General features: G+C 50.7%; 1 protein-coding gene across 5 annotated transcripts in view; it reads left to right on the plus strand.

Moving 5' to 3' along the window:
* The window catches only part of STK24 (serine/threonine kinase 24), a 113,176-nt gene that overhangs the window by 66,097 nt on the left and 24,626 nt on the right, over positions 1-22,453 (plus strand). For all 5 annotated transcript variants that reach the window (XM_032315069.1, XM_032315067.1, XM_032315070.1 and 2 more), the window contains exon 3: positions 16,459-16,515. In XM_032315069.1, coding sequence (XP_032170960.1) covers positions 16,459-16,515 — 57 coding nt within the window. The remainder of the gene's footprint in view (positions 1-16,458; positions 16,516-22,453) is intronic.

The following is a 22,453-nucleotide window of genomic DNA, read 5'->3' on the forward strand; positions in this document are numbered from 1 at the left end:
ACTGTATCTTGCTAGGTTGGGTCTCTATGCCGAGTCGGTGATCAGGGGTGCACACCTGGGCTCCATGGGTTGGCAGCGGTGTGGGATGGGCGGGGAGGGAGTGGGGGGAGGTGTGAGGGGAGGGAGGTGTTGCATAACGCTTGAACCTTCACACTGATGCCGGGGTGGGTCCCTGTGTTGGGCCCAGAGCACAGCTGAGGGGACTCGTGCCCTCTGGTCTGGGGAGCGTGACGGTTTCCATGTCTGACGGGAATGTCTTCTGTCTGCAGTTCCTTACTTGCCTACTGTTAGCTGGCTTTTCCTGTTTGTTCGTCACATACTCCTTTGTCCCGGCTTTTAACTCCCGCCCAGGTTTCGCGGCTGGCTTGGACCTTGCTCAGGCCTCAGATCTACTTACGGAAGCATTTACCAGTTATTTCCCCTAGAATGTCGCATACAAACTTCACCGTGCACAGGCCCAAGCAGCGGATTTTCCTGTCAGGTGAGCTGGGTCTCAGGGAATCCGAGTTGACGTTAGGAAGGCATCCGTGAGAAGGAGCGTGTTTAAGGCGGATACAGTAACTTACAGCAGAACATCCAAGGGCTTTGAAAACCGCTGATTCCTATCCTGTCCTTCAGCTAGAGTTTGGGGATGGTGGCCTGGCCTTGTTTATAAATGAATCAGTTTAAAATTTCTGAAGTGCAGGGTCCTTGTAGGGCATACATTGAAAATACCATGGAAATGTGGGCAGCGCTTTTTCAGGGTGACTATGTCAAGAACATTTGGCCTTCATCTGATGCTGTGTTTTCTTTTCTTTCTTTCTTTCTTGAGAGCAGGAGAGACAGAACCGGGGGCGGGGGGTGCAGAGGGAGAGAGAGAATCTTACGCAGGTTCCAGGCTGAGTGTGGAGCCTGACGCAGTGCTCGGTCTCACGACCCTGCGATCATGACCTGAGCTGATGTTGAGTGTTGGATGCTTGAGTGACTGAGCCACCCCGGCACCCCTGAAGCCATGTTGAAGCCTTCATGAAATTGCCCGTGGTCTCTAGGAGACAGAGTTGGCAGAACACATCTCCCCGGTGGCTGTCTGGGGTTGCCTGAGGCCTTCCATTGTCACTTTGCTCCTGTGGTATCTCTGGGGCTTCGAAGGTGGATGAGGACGGCTGTTTGGAGGAAGAGTGCCATGGGCAGGGGAGCCACGAGGAGCCGGCTTGGCAGGGAAGGAAGCGTCTATGCAGAATTTGCTTGCTTCCCTGGCCTGTGCCAGAATCGGGAGGAATCTGGAATATGCCAGTTGCTTCTAGAAATGTCTGACCTAACATTGTTACACTCACTCTAAGTAAATTAAAACTTGGAAAAGGGAGTCGAATGTGTGCCAGGAAGTGGTCAGATCTGTCCATTTGATCATTTTGTGATTCCTCTGTGTTGTTTTCTTAGATTTTTGGCTCGTTATTTTAAACACAACTGATTTTGGACTTACTTCAAGTATCTGTCCTGTTTCCATGCTTCTTGTTTCTCCTTTTGCTCTTTGTTTCCTTCAGTGAATGTCCTTTACTCTCTAAAGAAGATGGGTTTGGGGATTATGATTCCATTTAAGTCCATGAACATAATTGGACTCTGAAAAAAAAAAAAAGGAAATTCATGCTATGGTCAGATGCACAACTTTGAGCAATAATTTCCCAGATGTTGGCAAAATGGATTTTTTATGTTGTGGCGGAGGCACCGTGTTGTTCAAGAAGGCTCCAAGTGTTGCTCTGGACCCCGAGGAGACCCTGGTACTGGCCCAGGCAGAGCCTGTCCTGGAGACGTGGAGGGTTGGAGTCCGCTGGAGCCAGAGTTGTTTTAGCTGGTGTTTCTGGTCGCACAGAGAACTGACTCAACAGCCCGTTGGGTCCTGCATCCCGGGGTGGTGGGGGGCAGCTTTTCCCTGTGTGGTAGCCTCCTGCCCTCTCCTGGCCAGCTGTGCAGTCAGACCAAGGCTTGGAGGTCCTAAGTGTTGAGAGGATGTGAGCCCCTCTTGGGAGCTCCCTAGCTGCCCTCACGCCAGCAGAGGCGTCGCTCTCTGCCTTATGCACCAAGGTTTGGCCAAAGGGGGCCCAGCTGAAGGGCCCTTGGCAGACAGCAGGACCCATCCCTGCTTTAATGTCTGGAAGGCATCAGCTGTGTTCCCTGATGGCCTGGAACAGCCACAGCCCCTGGGACAGGGAGCAGCACATCTGTTTCCTTGGAGAGTAATTTCTAGTCTGCAAGTATGTGTCCTTGCGATTCTGGGGAAAATAGACACGGTGTGCTGAGTCTGTGGTATCAGACTCCAGGGTCACCGTGGGCAAAGACAAAACTTTGCTTGTGAGCAGATTGAAAAAATCTGAAAGTAAATCTTGCTTTCAGATCGCAAAGGAATACACTTCATTTTGCATCCAGTCACAGGGGGAACGTTGTAGGCTCGGAGCCAAAGATAATATAAAAGATGTGCTTTGAAATGTTTCTGAGGGTGGCGACTGGATCCCTTTCTCTCTCCCGAACACACTGTCCTAGTGTAATTGAAGAAGGTCCCTGAAGACATTTGGCAGCTCCATTTTATGTTTTTCTCTCCAGAAAGTCGAATGAATTAAAATTCCAGTTAGGCTAAATATTTTCCTTCACCAAAAAGAAACTCAGCTCTGGGTTTTTGGTTGTTGTTGTTGTTGTTGTTTTGGCTAATGTTACATGTAAATTAAAATGAATATTAATTGTATTTCTCGTTCTCTTCATTTCAACATACATGTTCTGCATATTTAAACTTTCCTCTGGAGTGTCTAAGCACAGCTGAGGTATTTAGATAAGATAATTATGCCATATGTTTTCTTCTCTAAAACATACATTTCTGAGTAAATTCCTAAAGAAATGGTATGATATATGCCATCACAGATCTCATTTAGATATGCAAAGAGGGACCACTTGGGTTGTAACTGAAGGGAAGACTTGTTCCCGGGAGGTCATTCTTCTCTTTCCGCGTTCGTTCGTTCATGTGGCACAGCGTGACTATCGATAAACACACCTGCTTCAAAAAAAAGGAAAGCGGACGCTGGAACCAGCCCTTGGATCGAATCCTGCCCCGAAGGAAGGGGCCTGCCAGGGGCCAGCCAGAGCGTCAGGGCGGCGGTCCGGGAAGAGTCTGCGATCGAGCTGTGCGGCTTTTCATACACAACGGGGTCTTCCTTTTGGGGGCAGAGGCGGGCTGGGGCTGGTGGTGCTTCACGCTGTGGGGGGAAGCATGAGCCTGTACCCCGCAGGGCACGTCCCGCGCGCTCTCGGGCCTGACCCTGAGCCCCAGTGCTGCTCCCCGTGATGGAGCCCGCAGTTTGTGCATCTGATCCACGGGCAACTTGAGTGTTTTCAGGAGCTCATTGGTCGCAGACGCAGTGTACGTTGAGAATGTGTGCGTGTCCCGAGCCCTTCGCTCTGGACCGGTGCCGTGCAGAGGACCCCCGAGTGAGCAGCCGGCAACGCGGCGGGAGCAGAGCAGAGGTGCGCGGGGCAGACGCGGGTCCTCGGTGCGACCACGCCGAGTCGGCGTGTGGCCTGCAGGCCTGGGCTTCGCAAGCCGCCGCCTTCAGGGTAAACTCCACACACGGCAACAGAATACTGATATGAATGCACATGCAGGCATTTAAAATACAGCATTTGTGTTTTGTGAATCTACCAACTCCGTAGCTTGACTCAGAACGCGAACGGCCCTTCTTTAAAGATGTGCGGGAGGTGCGGGCTGCACAGTTTATATTTCTAGTCTTGCCCAGCCGTCCTCGCCTTCGGACCTGGCTTTGTCTCTTCGGGCTGGGTCGTTCTTCAAGAAGTAATGCCATCTTCAGTAGGAGTCGGCCCTTCTTTGGATTTTGTGGGTTTTGAGATGAGTGTTTCTGACATACGTTGCGTCACACCCGCGAAGGTTGTCGCTGAGCTGAAGGGTCGTGTAGGCACGAGGCATGTCCCTTCGGCAGAAGGATCCATCCGTGGCGCAGTGAGGGCAGAGAACGTGGTCAGCTTAGCGGTTGGCATTTCCTGACCGTGGCGTTTGCTGTTCTGGTAGCGGAGACTCGAGGGAGGAAAGGTCCTTCTCTTTTACCCCCCAGGGTGTTTCTCACATTGCTCTTGATTGCTGCTCTTCCCTGAGACTTAGAGCCTTTGTGCATATGCGCCTCTGGATGCTTTGTGTCTGCGTGTGAGCAGAGCGGTTTCCGTGGTCTTCCTCTGCGTGAGCAGTCAGCACAGAAACTTCCACGAACGCATGTAGTATGGAGTTAGGTCAGCTTGCTGTCGCCGGGAAAGAGAGGACCATCTCAGACCCCTCTGGGGAGACTGACCTATCACACACACTTGTATGTGGTGTGAACATGCACACACACACACACGCACAGTGATAAGACAGCCCTTTTGGAAAGAGTCCTGTGATAGAAGCCCAAAGAGGAGCATTTCAGGGACCATCCAGCGCTCTTTCCAGTTTATTAAAGGACATTAGAACAAGAATTCTGAAACTGGCCGTGATGGAGCGTGGGGCTGGGCAATCCCTTAAATTGCAGACAAACATTTTATATTTTCCCAGCAGTCAGATTGGAATTCACAGCTGTATAAAAGGAAGCCAGTTAAACAGTTAAATGTTATGGACAGTGACATCAGGAAGTATTTTCCTCACTGGATTCCTTTAGAAATTGCTGAGAGTCTGTGGTGTTCATTATGGTGGCTTCTGTCGGGGGTCTCAGTCTGTCAGAATGTCTCCAGAGGCGCCCGGCTGCTGTCCTTCCTTGCCACTGGCCAGGTTCCTCCGTAGACGAGAGGAGACGGATTGCCCGAGCAGGCAGGGTCGTTGGGAGAATGAAGTGAGACCCTCCTTAGGAAGTGCCTGGCTCTGCACTGGTGGTGACCCCACCTCCTTGATCAGGAGGAAGACACGAGAAGTTCTTGGGACTGTTCCTTCCCCAGGGAGCCTGTGGCTGCCCCCGTGAAGGAGAACGTGCCTGTCCCCAGGCTGCGGACCGCTCTCCCCTCCTTCCCTAAATGCCCTGGCCAGCACCACCTCGCAGCCAGCTCAGCCCCTGGTGGTCACAGGTGAGAGGCGGCCCGGGGGACAACAGCCTTGTTCTCCCTACAAGGAGATACTTGTCTGATCACAGGGGGACCACTGCAGATGTGGAGGGGAGCCCAGACCCGCAAAAGCGCTGTGGTTGGGGCAGGCGGGAGGGCAGGCACGGGGGAGCAGGTGGGGACAGGCGGGGCGGGGGGCAGGCAGGAGCTGGTCGGGCTGGGGTGGTTGATGCTAGTGTAAGGTGGAAGCTTTCTGTGCAAAGAGACTCACACCCAACATTCACTTATTTCCAAGGGGTCTCTTTAGAAATAACTTTTGGGGCCAATGACCCTTGTTAGCTGACGGCTCCTCTCCTAGGCTGCGCTGCATCCCTGGTGCTGAGAGGCGCCCGGGTTCCCACGACTCTCTCCTCTCCCTGCTGCGCTCCGTCCTTCAGTGGGAACCATGGCGCTTTCCCAACCCTGCCTCTTGCAGGTGTTTCGGTATGTGGCGATGCCATGAAATGCCTGTTCCTCAGGATGGTGCTAGGATACATTCTGTTCTTCCAAGGTTTGAAATCACTCAAAGGCAGAAACCATCTGATCTTCCTGCTTGCTGTCTGTCTTTATGTAGATGCTTGTAGAGGAAGGAAATTGATCCGTTTCTTCCCCTGACTCCTTTTCTGTCTATAGGTCTTGGGCTTGCTTGAGTTAATTTTAATTCGTACGTTACAAAGAAGTTATGTTTCATTCTGGATTTTCAGGTTTACTATTCATGAAATATTGTAATCTTTTCTATTTGCATTTAGAAAATGGTTTGTAATTTTTTTATTGCTATTTTTGCAAATATAGTGTATTGCCCTTTTTTTCTTGATTGCAGTAAATGGAAGTTGTCATTTAAAAAATGATACATTTCTCATTTTAATATTTTCCAATATGCATATGTCTTTATCTTTAGTCTTTGCTTTGCTTTTCTTGGTTTCCTTTTTCCTTCCTTCCTAGCTTATGGGTTGAACACTCAACATTTCTTTATTTTTCATTTTATTTTTTGGTGTGATAATGAAAATATATCATGCTGTGAGTTTTCCTCTGAGTACATCTTTGGCTGTACTGTATATCTAGCTTTTGCTATACAGGCAGACCTTATGGATCCTGCGGGTTTGGTTCCAGACCATGGCAGTAAAGCTCAATATTGTATACTAAAACAAGACAAATGAATTTTTTGGCTCTTAAGTACACGTAAAAGTTATGCTTTCGGAAAAGTTATGTTTATATTGTAGTCAGCTAAGTGTGCAATCATAGCACTTTGTCTAAAAAAGCAGTGTACGTACTTTATAAAATACTTTATTGCTGAGAAATCCTGACCATTTCTCAGGGTCGGGGTGGTGGTTGCCGCAGGTTGAGGTCGCTGTGGCAATTTCTTAAAACAACATTGAAGTTTGCTGCATTGATTGACTCTTCCTTTCCCAAGTAGCTTCTCGGTAGTGTACCGTGATGTTGGATACTATTATACCCAGTTGGTGTCAGTGCTCTCAAACCCTGTCACTGCCTTATCAATTAAGTGTGTGTCATAGTCTCAGTCCTTTGCTGTCATTTCAACAGTCTTTGCCGCATCTTCTCCAGGAGCAGATCCCATCTCAAGAAACCAGTTTCTTGGCTCCTCCACGAAGAGCATCTCCTCGTCGGTTAAATCCTAAGATTGCGGTGATTTAGCCCATCTTCAGGCTCCACTTCTAACTCTGGTCTCTTGCTGTTTCCACCACATCCTCAGTGACCTCCTCCCCTGGAGTCTTGAACCCCTCGACATCATTCATGAGGGTTGGAATCAACTTTTTCCAAACTCCTGTTTGTGTTGATAATTTTGACCTTTTCCCATGGATCATGAATGTTCTTAGTGGCATCTAGAATGGTGGATCCTTTCCAGAAGGTTTTCAGTCGACTTTGCCCAGATCCATCAACCTATGGCAGCTATAGCCTGAGGAAATGTATTAAATCCTAATACTGGAAAGTCAGAATTGGATGTTGTTCACACAACACGAAGACGCTGTGAATCTCAAAGCATGTCTCCACCAGAGCCCTTGGGTGACCATTAACACTGAGCAGTAACATTGTAAAAGGAATCCTTTGTCGTGAGTAGTAATGTCTCAACAGTGGGCTTAAAATAAAAAGGTAAACAGTATTGTAAACAGATGTGCTCTGTCATTCAGGTTTGGTGGTTTCATGTAGAGAGGACAGGCAGAGTAGATTTAGCCCATTCTTCAGGGCCCTGGGAGTTTCCGAATAGTCACTGAGCACTGGCTTCACCTTCATCACCAGCTGCATTAGCCCCTGACTAGAGACTCAGCCTGGCCTTTGAAGCTTCATAGCCAGCACTTATTTCTCCTCTGTAGCTACGAGGGTCCAGTGTCTTCCAGCAGAAGGCTTTTGCATCCAAATTGAGAATCTGTTGCGTGCAGCCACCATCATTTGTGATCTCAGGGAACTTTGGGATGACGTGATGCATTTCTACGTCATCACTTGCTGCTTCATTTTGTACTTTTATTTATGGAGACGACGTCTTTCCTTAAATCACAGGAACCTGCCTCTCTGCTATCTTCAGACTTTTCTCCTGCAGTTACCTGACCTCTCTCGGCTTTTGTGGAGTGGACTTCATACTGCTCATCAGCAATAAGGCTCCGTTACTTTCTCATCATATGTGTGTTCACTGGAGTAACACATTTAATTTCCTTTAGGAAGGTTCCTTTTGCATTCACAATTTGGCTGATTAGCACAAGAGACCTAGGTTGTCTTGGGTTTGGACATACCTTCTTCAGTAAGCGTACTCATTTTTTGTTTCTGATTAAAAGTGAGAGATGTATGGCTCTTTCATTCACTTGAACGTTTGGAGGCTGTTGTGGGGTTATTCATTGGCCTAAAGTCAATATTGTTGTGTCTTAGAGAACAGGGAGGCCAGAAGAGACAGGGGAATGGCGAGTTGGTCGAGCTTCCAGGACATACCACATGTACTTGTTAAGCTCCTCCTCTTTTACGGGCATGGTTCGTGATGCCCCCAAACAATGACATTGGTAACATCAAACATCACTGGTCACAGATCCCCATAAGAAATACAACACTAATGAGAAAGTTTGCAGTGTGAGGATTACCAGTATGTGACACAGAAACATGGAGGGAGCCAGTGCTATTGGTAAAATGGCGCCCGTAGATTCACTCAGCACGGGCTTGCCACAGACGTTCCATTGGTGAGCCTGCAGAAAAATGAGAGATGCCTGTGCATAGTGTTTCCAACATCATTTTTGCCTGATCTGTAGTGAAGATTTTGATTTTTTTCCCTTTGGGCTAAGGATTTGGTCAAACAATTTTTAGTTGACTTATTTTTTTCTTTGTCTGCTTTCCAGTACAACCTATTTTTAGCTGATTTCTGTATATAGGGCCTTTCTCCCACTTCATAATGTGTTTCCAACACTAGAAGAATTTCCCTGCGTTGGAGCACTTTTGTCCTCCTCTTAGGGCCTGGAAGAGGGAAGCCTGGATTCTCTTTCCTCTTCCCCGTTCTCATCTGGGTGACCTCTTCATCCTCTGTAGGTGGGAATGATTCCCTTTCTACCATAGAGGCCTTTGCTTTGGAAGCCATATCCCTTTTTTTTTTTTTTAAAGATGTATTTACTTGAGAGAGAGAGGGTGCACGGGCACACTCATGGGTAGGGGAGGGGCAGAAGGAGGGAGCGTGCTCATGCAGACTCGCCACTGAGCGTGGAGCCCCACACGGGGCTCCATCCCAGGACCCTGAGATCATGACCTGAGCCAAAATCAAGAGTTAGGTGCCGACTGAACCGCCCAGGCACCTCCCCCCCACTAAGAAGACCGCCATATTCTAAGGCTGGGAACTGGCATTGTTTTAATAAAGCCTTCCGTATTGTGGGTCATGGATCTGGAGGCCTCTGACTGCAGTGCAGACGCAGAGCAGAACTTGGGAATTCCTGCTGTAAAATCTCGTTCTGTGTTAGCTTTGTGGACGCTGCCCCGTCTCATTTGCCTGGTTGTAAGCTTTTGCTGGATGTCCGTGAAGCCACTGGGGCTTGTTCATGTGGGGGCCAGCTCGCTCACCCATCCCAGGCTCTCAGGAAGTGTTTCCAGATCATTCAGGGAGAGTTTGCCTAGAAGCTGCGCTGTTGTTGCGTTGACATCAGATTAATTTGTTCAAGCAGAAGTTACGGGAAGCAGAATCAAAAGCCGAATGAGGAAACTGCTGTTTCTGTAGCTCATGGGAGAAGAGGCTATTTTCCCCAAGACGTTAAGAAGTTACTGCCTCTGAAAAAGGCCCTGTAAGCCCGTAGAGACACGGACAAAGGTTGTAGATGGAGGACGGTTTACAGAGAGGAAAGCAGTCACGACTCTTGGTATGTGAAGGTGTTCAGCCTACGATCAGAGAAGGAAACGTCCTGAGAGACATTTTCCCCTGCTCGTGGATTCTGTCTTCATGTTCTAGGGCTCCCATAACAAAGTACCACAGTCCCGGTGCCATAAACAGCAGATGTTTATTTCCTCACAGTTCTGGAGGCTGGAAGTCAGAGGGCAAGGCATCGGTGGGGTCGGTCCCCTCTGAGGCTCGTAGATGCCCCCCTTCTCCCGTGGTCCCAGGGCGTGTGCCTGTGTCCTCATCTCCTAGAAGGATGCCAGCCACGTTGGATCAGGGCCCACCCTGGTGCCTTGATTCTTAACTTAATTACCTTTTCAAAGACCCAGTCTCTGCATAGTGTTGACCCTTGGAACTGCACAGGTCCACTCGTGGGTGCAGAGTTTTTACAGCTCTGTCAGTGCTTTTCCCCGAATACCCTTTTCTCCAGACAGTGTAAGGGTGAGGTTGTGGTCAGCGGCAGGCCATCAGTAAAGTTGTTGAGGACTCGCAAGTTCTCTGCGGATCTGGGGCTCCGGGACGGGTTAAGGGGGTGTCAACATCTCTAACCCATTGGTGTTCAAGGGTCAGCCATACAAATCTTGAACTGGGGGTTAGGACTTCAGCCTATGATTTTGGGGGGGCACGAAATTCAGCTTAGGACAATGACAAGAAAAAGTTGCATTACGCTGTTGGCGAAGGAAAGGGGAAATTGGCGCTCCTGTGTGGCTGGTGGGGTATGGATCGAGATGGGTTCTTTGAAGAGAAATTTGTCATTATTTGTTAAAATCCATGTGGGTTCCTTTGACCTCGAAGCTTGATTTCCCGTAACTCTTCAAAGTGAAAACATGTGAGGTTCTTCCTTGACACTTGGCTCGTGATAGCAGAAGACTGGGAATGACTCCATGTTGTCGGTGTGGCATGGGTTAGTTATGGTTAAAAAAAGAAGAGGAATTTCTTTATAGTCAAATAGAGAATGTTCCAAGGAGAAGCAAGGTACAGAGAAGTGCACAGAATGTTACCATCTGCATAAAGGGGAGAAGGAGTTTGTGGGTTTTGTGGAGAGCATTTTCTTTGAGGTTGCACCACATGTTTTGGTAGTTTGGGGACAAAGGCTGGGTACCCTGGGGCCAGGGGGAGAGGGAAGGTTCTCACTGTATACATTTTGGTACCTTTTAAATTTCGAAATGTGAATTTTTTAAATAAAGGAACCATTTTCTTTCACTTATGAGAAAATTGTATCGCGAGGTCGCTTATAATTTACATTTTTGAGGTGTTTTAAAAATGAAATTATTCTGTTTAAAATCATTCATGTTTTAAGAGCTTTTCTGATTTATTCTTCTGAGCGCGCCCCACGTCATGATTTGGAAGGTTTTATGAGGGTCGTGAGTCCACGTCTAGGCGGCGCTTGGTCACTGAGACCAGGTTGCTGTGTCCCTCAAGCCAAACCGTCCTTGTAGGACTTTCTTGTCTCAGGCTCGTAGGGCAGTAGTTATTTTTTTCATTCCAGCGTGGAATGTGTATGAATCATTGTTCCAGATTTCGTGTTGCTCAGACACTCCCATGCAGGAAGATACTATTTAGTAACTTGTTAATTGGGCTGTAATTTGGTTTTACCAGGCTATTTTAAGTTACTTATGGGTGACGATGTTGATAAAGCTAGTAGCATGTTGTTTGTGTGTGGCACCTCGAACTTTGCAAAGTGCGTCCATGTTCATGACAGTCTCATTATACTGTCAGTTGAACTTGGAGGTTTAGAAGCAGGTTATGACCATCTTTTTAAGCCTAGCATCTCGTAGTGCGTAAGTGATGACTTTCCTGCTGGAGGTTTCAGGGGGTGTAGTGGCTCTGCTGTGGAGGAGAGCATGAGCGCTCAGCACTGGTGGTCCAGTGCCACCTGAGGCTTATTGACCTTGGCCATGTAGTGCAGGGGTTTTCGGTGGGGGCGGTTCTGGCCCCCAGAAGACATGGTGCTGCCTGGAGACATGTCGGTGATCAGCACTGGGGGTGTGTTACTGACATCTAGTTGGGGGAGGGCCAGGAACGCTGCTCAACTATCCCGCATGCACAGGGCAACTCCCCGACAGACAGCCGAGGCTCCCCCGGCCTCAGATGTCAGGGGTGCCGAGGACGAGAAGGCTTGACGCAGGGCACAGAGGCAGCGCCTGCCTGCCTGCCCCAGAGCCCGGCCTCCGCTCTCCCCAGCTCGTCCATTTACTCCCTCGTGGACGTGTGCTTTAGGGTCGGTGGTGGTGGAGCTTACTCGGAATCCTGACTCATGGCCTTTGTAAGTGACCTTGTCTGTCTTGTGTTGCACATGTGTCCTGCCTGGGAGGTGGGATGGAGCCCGCAGGTGAGCTCCTGATGGGGCACAGGTTACGTGCCTGCACGAGATGCTCCCCCAGATCCTAGGATCTGTCCCTTCGCGCTCTTCCTGGTTTTCATGATAACCACAGCATCTGTGTCCTCGTCCAGGTTGGGAGGGAGGCAGAGTTTATTCCTAGCCCCCTTGCCTTTTGGTGGGGAAGAGAAGTCAGCAGCTGAGCTTATGGTTCGGGAATTTGAGCCAGGAGAGGGAGGGCAAAGCAGAACCCGGAGCTTTTAGGGCTCATCCGGACCGTGGGGGAAGCCTTTCTATAGGCTTATAGAAAGGGAGAGAATGATTGAGTATGGAGGGTTGGGGCTGTGGAGAAGGAGTCTCCAAGGGAAGGTGGCAGATCGAGAGATGGCATCAGTAGCGGGACTGGGGGCCACTGGGGGAAGGGGGTGGGTGGGCAGGGAGCACGGCTGGCACGCTGCTCTTGGACAAGGATGAGACAGACCTCTTTCTCGGAGGCAAGAGGAAGATGGGGACAGACGTTTGTGGCCCCTGGTGGCCCGAGGGAGGTGGCTATGTCCTAGGGTTGCATGTCCCCGAGAGGGGAGGGGGTTATGTCCTAGGGGTGCGTGTCCTAGGGGGCGTTGCCCTGTGAGTCTTGACTCGTGCGGGGCAGGAGCAGCTGTGCGGGATCTGGCGGGCTTTGGAGCTCGGTGCGTCCTGGGACGCGGATGGGGACGGTGGCATGAGAGCAGGGGACGCGTGGGTGCCTGCGAGTCGGGGCGGCCTCCCTGAGACAGAGGTGGGAATTCACTCTGCAGTTCAGTGCGAGCCGTCAGTTATCTTAAAACCAGAGTGCATGTTTTCATTTTGTTTTCAAAGAGAAAGGACAGTCATTCTTGCTTCATGAGTGACCTGTGGACTCCTTCATCCACCTGTCCGCAGACTTGTCACGCCCCCGCCTCTCGCCGGGGCTCCCTGTCGGTAGATGGTGATGCCGCGTGTTCATCTGAGTGAGGGCAAGTCTGGAAGTGACCTTGATGTCCCTGTGTACCCCCAGGCCCCCTCACATCTGCCTCTCCGGCACCACGTCTCTGTCTGCCCGGGCCTCCGCCCGAGCCTGCAGCTACTCTCCGCTTCCTTCTCCGCCCACGTCCAGGGCTCACTCCAAAGTGGGCATCTACTCTGGTGCCCTCCAGTGACTTTTAGGGGGAATCTGAAGTGTTTAGCACAGGCTGCAAGATTGGCCTCTCTCTGTCGCACACTTGGTCACTCTGCACCGGGGCGCCCTCGCCTCCGTGCCTTCCCTCCATTAGGTCCTTGGTGTCCCCTCTGCCTTGCCTTACAGCTTCGCTTTGTTGGCTCACCTGTACTTGTCCCCCCTCCCCCGGCCCCTCCCTCCACATCACCCCAGCCCCAGAGCCAGCTCCTCATTCGGGCTTATATGCAAAGAGACAAGTTCCAACTCTGCGATCCGGCAGGTCCCTGCTGTACCCTCTCTTGGCACCTACTCTTGATAGAGTTCAGGGAACAGTTGTCGAGGTCTGTCTTGGGCTTCCGAAGGCCAGCTCCGTGCGAAAAGGCAGGCGCCTCCCCTGCTTATCACAGCCTCCTGGTGCTGGCCCCTGGCAAGCTGCCCTGCGGCCCCTCGGCCCGAGGGAGTGGGGACTGAGCATACACAGTGCAGGGCCGGTGGGGTCACGGACCCCGCTTCCCGGGCCACCTCCCATGCAAGTGAGCGGCTCACCCAGTGAGCTGGAAAAGCCAGTTCGGCCGATGGGGGTCAGCCAGAGAACCTGTTCCTGATCAGTGGTGTCAGTGGACCTGGGGGAAGAGCATGTTAGTTACAGGCCCCAGGCCATGGTATTTAAGCCGTATGACCTAACGCTGTTTCCCAGGGGTCCTCGGATCTGGTGGCCCTTGTGTTGGGACAGCCTTCAGACGCCAGCAGATGTGCCACCAGGAAAGACCTGGATACAGCGGACGTAGGGCTGGTCTTTCATTCCCTCCCCTCCAGGAGGTGAAGCCTTTACAATGAGAGGTGGGGGCACTTGGTTTGCTGCCTGTTCCGCTGTGGCTTACGTGCCCCCGAGGTATTAGGACAGCTTGGGGAACCGGGTCACTTTAGCACCTGGTGCGGCTCCCTGGAAGGAGAAAAGTAGTGTGTTGAAAGAGCTATTTTTTATTTATTTATCTATTTATCTATCTATCTATTTATTTATTTATTTATTTAAGATTTTACCCATTTATTTGACAGACAGAAATCACAAGTAGGCAGAGAGGCAGGCAGAAAGAGAGAGAGAGGAGGAAGCAGACTCCCTGCTGAGCAGAGAGCCCAATGCGGGACCCGATCCCAGGACCCTGAGATCATGACCTGAGCCGAAGGCAGCGGCCCAGCCCACTGAGCCACCCAGGAGCCCGAAAGAGTTATTTTTGTTTCCTTGGTGGGTAGTTCCCTGCGGGGCTAACCCCTCAGGGATTTGGGAGAGAGGAGCCTAGTGCTCGGAAACGGGTGGGCAGGTGCGGTGTGGGAAGCAGTGCGGTGACCCCCTCAGGACGTCTGGTCACAGCCAGCAGCAGATGGGAGTGACGGAGAGGGTGATGACCCACTGAGTCTACCTTCACGGCCATGAGAGCAGAGGGTTGGGAGCTGGGTCAGACAGCGCCCTCACAGCGGGCTTGGGAGTAGAGATGTCGAGTTCCAAGGTTTTCATGGCAGGAGAATGTAGAGTTCCCGTGTTCTCCAAAATGGTATTGGTTGTTCCTTGGGGTAATTTATTTCTGTCAGATGAGATGCTTTTTGGAATGCCTAGGAATAACACAAACATTTCTCGAGGAGCAGGGGCTGTGTCTGCCTGGCATTAGGCTCAGTTACAAAATGGAAGGAAGGCCAGAGAATAGTCTTTTTGGTGGGAAGTTCTCTCAGAATCAGAACCCCCTGTTTCCAGCAGGTGCCTGTGACTGGGTAGTTATGGCGGGGGTGGAGGGGTGGTCGTGGTGGTAAAATGTTTGTGTGGGGAAGGTAGATCCCAAACACATCATGTCAGGCTTCTGTGCCCCCCGTCCAGTCTCTGCTGAAATGGTCTTTGTCGTACTAGACATCAAGGGCATTTAAAAGCTTGAGAAAATGCTCTATATGCAGTAAAACTTGGACTGTCTAGAATATCTTAGAATCGACTCCAGATGTCAGAATTTAGTTGAAATTTTACAAGGAAGGTATTTTACAAATGTGGTGCGGGTATCGTTGCCTCTCCGAAGCGTGTGGCCGGCACAGTTCTCCCTTCCTTGACGACAGCGTGCGGTAACTGACACGCCCTGAGCTTGACCACGCCCACTGTCCCCAGGCGCGTAGTTTGCTGTTGGTAGGAAACACGGACTCGTGAATCTAAAATCCGACCAGGAGTTGCTAAAGTGAAAGTTCGCACGGGATGTTGGGGAGGGAGGCAGGGGAGGGTTTTTCCCCCGGCCTTCCTCGGGGGGCGAAAAGGCCAGAGAAACTGTCCCAGGGTTCCAGAAGAGCAGGCGGTCAGAGTCCGCCCTGTTGGAGCCAGGAGTGTGGAGGGCCCCTGGGGATACTCTGAAGAGGGAGGGCTTGCTTCCACCCTGAAGGGACCCAGAGCTCGCTGGACGTCCACTACAGCTTCCACACAGGACTGAGTCAGTAAGAAGCTGCTGCTTCACATCCGCCCATGCGTTTACTGCCCAGACCAGGGACCAAACCCCTCTCCCCGTGCCTGGTGTGTGCCGGGTCCTCCAGCCCCAGCACCACTCACGGGTTACTCACCACCAGTGCTGTGACGAGGGTCCATGTCACTAGTTGTCGACCTTGCCTGCTTGCTGTGGGTCAGGCAATAGATTAGATCAGATGCTCAGAGAGGAAACAACTACCTGAATCCCTCCGGCTGTCAGGAGGGTCAGGATCCGAACCCTGGTCTGGCTGGTCCCTGAGCCCACAGGCTTCTGACTGCCCCACGGGTGCTCCCTGTGCACTGTGGCGTGCTTCTTGGCTTTCAGGGGAGCATTGCTTTGGGATTTGTGTTTAAAAACAGAACCCTGGAAGTCACGGGGGCTGAGTGGTTTTAGGAAACACGGAGGGAAAAGACACCAAGTGGACACTGGCGAGCACACAAACTCAAGACTTGGTTTGGGGCCTGCTGTTCTGGAAAGCTCCCTGAAAACTCCGGTAGCTTTCAGGCTGTGGGAAACTGGTGGATGAGAGGCTGTGCTGCTGTCCCCCCTCGGGAGCATCCCGTTCCCTCAGCTCACAGGGCGTGAGGGCCGCCCCTGCACAGCCCAGAGCTGCAGGCGATAAAGGGCAGTGGCTGGGCCCCGGGGCTGGGCACTCTGGGCGCCTCCTGGTTGACATGTGGGGGAACGTGTGTGACCAACGCCGGCCCTGTGACGGACCTTGGGGACTGGTTCCCAAACCCTGCTGTTGCCGAGGATCACGGACTGAGCTTGTCCGTCCCCTCTTCAGAGATTTCTTGCTCAGCAGGTCCAGAACATGTTGCCTCCGAGCTCCTGATGCAGGCAGGGACAAGCCTTGGTCGCCCACCGTGTCTTGAGGCCGTTCCTGCACGGGACTCATTTGCACACGCTTTTCTTGCTGTCACGTGTTTGGAAATTTCCAGTTCCAAAAGAACAGTGAAACACCACCACCACCCCCGACATTATTTAAAATTTTTTCTGGTTTGGTTTATTAAAAATAATTACCCTCTTTTTGTTTCTGTAGGACACTAAGTTATGGATAATAATGGAATACCTTGGTGGAGGCTCCGCGCTAGATCTAGTAAGTACCCCCCCGCCCCATGCCTGAATACGCATCAGAGCTCTTCTCCGTAAATCTTGGTTGTAAAGGTAATTCTGTTTTTATCCACTTGTGTTTCCCTCTTCAGTTGCACGGAAAGGGGACCAGACTTTCCCTTATAATTTCATTTCTAATAATATTACTAGAGATTATAGTTTCCTCTTTTTAAATTTTTTTTTTTAAGATTTTATTTATTTATTTGACAGACAGAGATCACAAGTAGGCAGAGAGGCAGGCAGAGAGAGAGGAAGGGAAGCAGGCTCCCTGCTGAGCAGAGAGCCCGACGCGGGGCTCGATCCCAGGACTCTGGGATCATGACCTGGGCCGAAGGCAGAGGCTTAACACACTGAGCCACCCAGGCGCCCCAAATTTTCCCTTTTTAAAAGATTGATTTATTTGAGAGAGAAAACGTCCATGGGTGGGGGGAGGGGCAGAGGAGAAGAATCCCAAGCAGACTCCCTGCTGAGTTGGGGGGGGCTGGGGGGGTTAGGGGGGTGCTGGATATCACGACCCTGTGATTGTGATCTGAGCCAAAACCAAGAGTTGGGTGCTCAACCCACTGAGCCCCCAGGGAGCCCCTAGTTCTACTTTTGAAACCAGTTCTGCTGTTTCCTGGGAAGCCAGTGAATTTGTTCGTAGAAGCCGTGAAGGATCCTATCATTGCCTTCCTTGGGAACCATTGTTAGCTTGTCTTCCAAAACTGCTTTTAACTTCTGTGGAGCGGAGATCCCGTTACTGTTTTGTACTTCAGATAGTATAGCTTAGCTTCCGAAATGCGCCTGTAACATTTTCATTTATAACTAATTAGAACCAGGGTTTAAAACATACCTGATTTCAGAAGTCCAGCAGGCCGGCAGCCTGTGACCGTGGCAGAGCGATGTCACCCATGGGAGCCGGGGGCAAGCCTGGGTGGGGGGTGCACACTCCTGTTTCTCAGTCGCACGTGCGGTGGCCTTGCTGGTGCTGGCAGTGCGTTGACAGCGGAGCTGGCCCCATCCCCGTGGTTTTGTCCCCTGGCTGGCCCCGGACCTTCTTGCCAGTCTGTGTGTGAGCCAGCGGAAGCTCGCCAGGGGTTGACCTCAGAGCCCCAGGCTGCACCTTGCTGCTCTCAGTGAAACATGGCAACGTTGTTGGCTTCTGGCTAGATGCTTACAGATGAGCAGTGAATCGTAAGCATCGCTTCAGTTGTCTTAGAAACACATGGAGGCAGAACAAGTTTTAAAAACTCCCATAATTGTTTAGCACTTGACATCTTGTCCCCACGGTGGTTATGCTCTGGAATCAGGGCACTCAGCACCTGTCCTGGAAGGGCTGGCTTGGGGTGCCCACGTGGTCATTTCTAGTACTGGCCTTGTCTGTCACTTTTGTTTTAAAAGGTGACAGTTGTCTGGCTGATGGGCCTGCAGTTTTCCCTGCTCTCAGAGTGGTTGCTGGAAAGCCTGTGTGTTTTAATGGTTATAGTCTTACACAGATTTTATCCACTAAGGAAAGAAAAGCCCTTTTTCTTTCTCACAGTGGAAGTAGCAATTAGTCGTTTTTTGCAGGGGGCGGGGAGGTAAACCTCTAAAACTTTATGTATCTCTAAAAGTATCACATACCCAATTTTAAAATAGCCTATCATGTTATAAACCATGAAAGCAATCAGTCTAAGTAGTGTTCAAGGGGAAATTTCAAGAAAGGATTTAATACCGTATCAATGATAAGAATGAGAAAAGCAGCAGAAGAGCTGCATAAATTTCATGGCTTGCTTTGCATCTTTTCCATAAATACATGACACAGAGAGTTTTTCATTTTTTACCTTTGTGGGAACTGCTACAGGAATGTAGAAGATAATCTCATTTGGGGTAATTAGATTTACTGTTCCCTTGAGGGCACCGCCTTTGTGGCACGGGGGAGATGGTTTGCCGGGACTCTGTCCTCCACACAGAGACGTTCAGAGAAGCAGCTCTAGCTTCACTGCCCTGGTTTATTCATTCTTAATGCCACAGTAATTTATTTAGTGGCAACTGCCTTTGGAGCTTTGAAGTCTGTGAAATTGTAGACATTACAATTGGAAGGAGTCGTAGAACTCTCCACTTTAAAAAAAAGAAAAAATCTTGTTTGGTGTCCGTCCTAGCAGACAGCTCTCCACCGTCCACATTGACGGCCTCATTGACGAGAGCCAGGCCTCCTCTTTTTGGACATCCTGCGTCATCTCGTTTTAATTGACGAGCCAGTGGAGAGGCTGAGAGGTTGGGTGTCCCAGCTAGCAAGTAAAACTGGACTTAGGACCTCGTTGTGCCCGGCTGCAGAGCGTGGGGCCTTCCCCGGCCCCACATTGTTCATCCGTCCCTCTGACTTCGTTTTATCTTTCTCATATCCCCTTGCTGTTGGCTGGTCCCCAGCCTGCAAAGATGACGCATTCATAATAGAAGACAAGATTTACTTTTTGAACGTTGAAAACTATATTAGGATTATTTTGAGAGGGTCTGTTACTTGTTTATGAAAGATTTTAAGAATGAGAATATTATTGCATATAATATTGGATACCATGTAGCTGAATATATGGATTCTGGGACTTTTTCCTGAAAAATTAACCTTGCTTTTATTAAATTTCTCTCTGGTAAGAGGCATACTGCTAATATGTCTCTGTGTGGCTTTGGAGGAGCCTCACGTGTCAGGGTCTGTGGAGGAAAGGCGACCACATGTGCCTTGGTCGGGGAGAGGGCCATGCCATCCCTCAGAGCATGTAGCTCTCCCTGGCTCTTTCTTCATCTTTGGCTTTCTAGATTCATCTCTTCATGCACTCAGCAGCCGACATAGTCAGCTTGGGCGGCCATGACAGATTACCGTGGACTGGGGACTCAGACAACAAACATGGGTTTCTCACAGTTCCCACTGGAGGCTGGGAAGTCCAAGCTCAAGGCAGATTGGTGTCTTGTGAGGACTGCTTCCTGGCTTGAGGGTGGTGTCTTGTATCTTGGCATGAGGCAGAGCAGAGAGCCCCAGAGCAGCTCCCCGACTGTCCTTGAGAAGGGCACTAACCCTGTCCCTGGGGACTCCACACACGTGATCTCATCACCACTGGGGGGCTCCGCCTCCTAAAACCCTCAGATTGGGTGGTGGGTTTTCAACATTTGAATTTTCAGTGGTGAGGGTGGGCACAACAATTCAGTCCCTAGCAGAATGAAACCTGGTCTAAGGCTTCCGACTGGTCAGAGGTGGATGGCTGTCTCGGCAGCCCCTCCCCATTCTTGTCCGTACGGGTGTTGAAGTAGCGTGTGCAGATTTGGTTTTTTGCTTTTTCGCTCTGCATTGTGGTTATCGGGTCTTTTTACTTAAGGCTCTTAGATGGTAGTTGAATTCCTTGCCTTAAACCTTAATGACACTGAGCCTGGGACAGGACAATGGCCGCCCTCCTTTAGCTGACATTGCCATTTGACCATGTCTGGTAGTTACTTTAGGGGGGCTTGCTGGTCATTCTGGAATTGAGGTTCCACAGGGAGGCCGGCTCCACGATGGGATGGGAGACAGAGGTAGAATTGCCTGGATGTTCCCCAGTGGGAAGTGGGGTGTTTGGGTCGTAGGTAGGGAACTGTCTGGGTATGGGCGTGCTTCTCCGGACCCCTGCCCCCGAGCCCTCGGAGGCAGCAGCGGTGTCAGCTCTCGGAGCGCAGGAGAGCGGCAGACCCGATCCCCGGCTGCCGTTTATTACATCTGGAAGCGGCCTGAGGAGAGCGACTTCACCGCGGGCTGAAGACGGGTTGAGGGTCCTGGTCTGCTGCTTGGCCTCTAGGTAAATCACGGGCCCCACAGATAACACAAGTCGAAGGACACTACCAGAAGGCTTCATAAATTCCACTGTGGAATTCACACAGGTCTGCTTTTTGTGGGGGCACTGAGGGGCTGTCGTGCCCTTGAACTTCCCAGTCCTGTTGTCTGGGCGCATCGGGGGCCTCTCTCTGTGGGGCAGATACACTGATGCTGTTGGAGGGTGCGTCCCTGGGAGCCGCTCTTCCTCTGTTCTGGAATTGCCTCCTTCCTGACTTTAAGAAAATGCAGCCGATACCCTTAACCCGTTACTTGAGCAGCAAAAGATGGGATCTGGCATGAAGAATAGTTTCAGACACAGTTTAGGTTTTTTGTTTTGTTTCATTTTGTTGTTTTGTTTAGTAATGTCTGCACCCAGCGTGGGGCTTGAACCCATGATGCCAAGATCAGGAGCTGTGCGCTCTTCGGACGGAGCCAGTCAGGTGCCCCCAATATATAGCTGAGTTGTTAGAAGCCAGGAGTGTTTGAGTAAAATAAGCATATATTTTATTTTGAATGCACACATATGAGTGTGCTCGATCTGTTGATTGTTTTTTTTAATTTGAAAGGTAATGAACAAATTGAAATAAAATGCTCCTTGGTTCCCCATCGAAGCCCTAGAAGGCACTGTGAGGAAACGCTGGGTTCTGGTTTGAAAACGACGTGTGTAAATAATTTCTCAAGTTTTGTCCGCTTCTGGCGTGCCCTGACTTACAAATATAATAGGTATTGTGCGGTTGAAGACTTCATGACTTGAAATGTGATAGGTTTCAGGTGAATTCATTTTTCATTCAGAAAATGCTTGTTGTGTGCCTGCTACACGTCGGGCACTGTTCCAGCCGCGGGAAGTTTCGGCAGTGAACGAGGCAGAAGGAAGTCCCCCTGGCACGGAGCCGTATTCTGCTGAGAGAAGAGAGTCAAACTGTATGTCGGAAAGTGCCGCAGGGAGAAGGAAGCCAGCTGGGGTGGATGGGGCCGCTCGCAGGCAGCGTCCGCAGCAGACGGCCGGAGTCCGGGAGATGGGTAGTGACAGCTCAGTCTCTGCAGGAGACTGTCAGGGCTGGCCTTGGAGTCTAGTTTAGAAGAACCCCTGCGCCGTGAAGTGGTCACTCGATCAGGCAAGAGATGGTTGGCAGACTTAAAAATGAACATGCAACACAATTTAAAGCAATGAGATGGCCTGTTCATTAATGTTAGGCTAAGCGGTTACTGCAGTAGCCCCCAAACGGTGTCTCCAATAGGAGAGAGGGCTGGTTGACCCTGGAACAACACGGGTCTCCACTGCCCGGGTCCACTTGCGTGCAGATTTCCCCTGTACGGGACAGTGCTGTAAATGTATTTTCTCTTTTTTATGATTTTCTTAATACCATTTTCTTCTGTAATATACTATGGACTACACGTAACATACAAAACGAATGTTAAGAGACCATTTATGTTATCTATAAGGCTTCTAGTGGACAATAGCCTGTTAGTAGTTAAGCTTTTGTGGAATCAGAAGTTGTCTGCAGATTTTCAGCTGTCTAACCCTGACATTGTTCGAGGGTCCACTCTGTTTGTCTCGCTTCCAGGGGCGGGGGTCACTGGGCTCCAGTCCACGTGGTCGTCAGGGCCCTGCTCTGGACGGTGGCTCTGCCATCTGTAACCTGTGGTTTCCCGTGGTCTTCCGTCACTGTCCTCTCTTGCTTCCAGTGTTCTCAAGGCCAAGACCAGCAAGGGGCCGTCACTTCTATGCATATTCCATGAGTGAGACTTAGTCACACGGCGAAGCCTGCTGCCTCGGACCCTGGCCCGGGTGGCCTCCAGTTGTGTGCCTGGCTGAGGGTCCACGTTGCCGAGGAAGGAGGGCAGAGCAGACTCGGGGGAGAGGGAGTTCGAAGTCACCCAGAAGTGAGATGCAATCTCAGTGTTTTTCCTGGGAGTCTTTCTTTCTTTTTCTTTTTTTTTTAAAGATTTTATTTATTTGACAGACAGAGATCACAAGTAGGCAGAGAGGCAGGCACAGAGGAAGGGAAGCAGGCTCCCCGCTGAGCAGAGAGCCCGATGTGGGGCTCGATCCCAGGACCCTGGGATCATGACCTGAGCCGAAGGCAGAGGCTTTAACCCGCTGAGCCACCCAGGCACCCGGGAGTCT

This window comes from Mustela erminea, chromosome 15 (assembly GCF_009829155.1).
Source record: "Mustela erminea isolate mMusErm1 chromosome 15, mMusErm1.Pri, whole genome shotgun sequence".
NCBI classification, from domain to species: domain Eukaryota; kingdom Metazoa; phylum Chordata; class Mammalia; order Carnivora; family Mustelidae; genus Mustela; species Mustela erminea.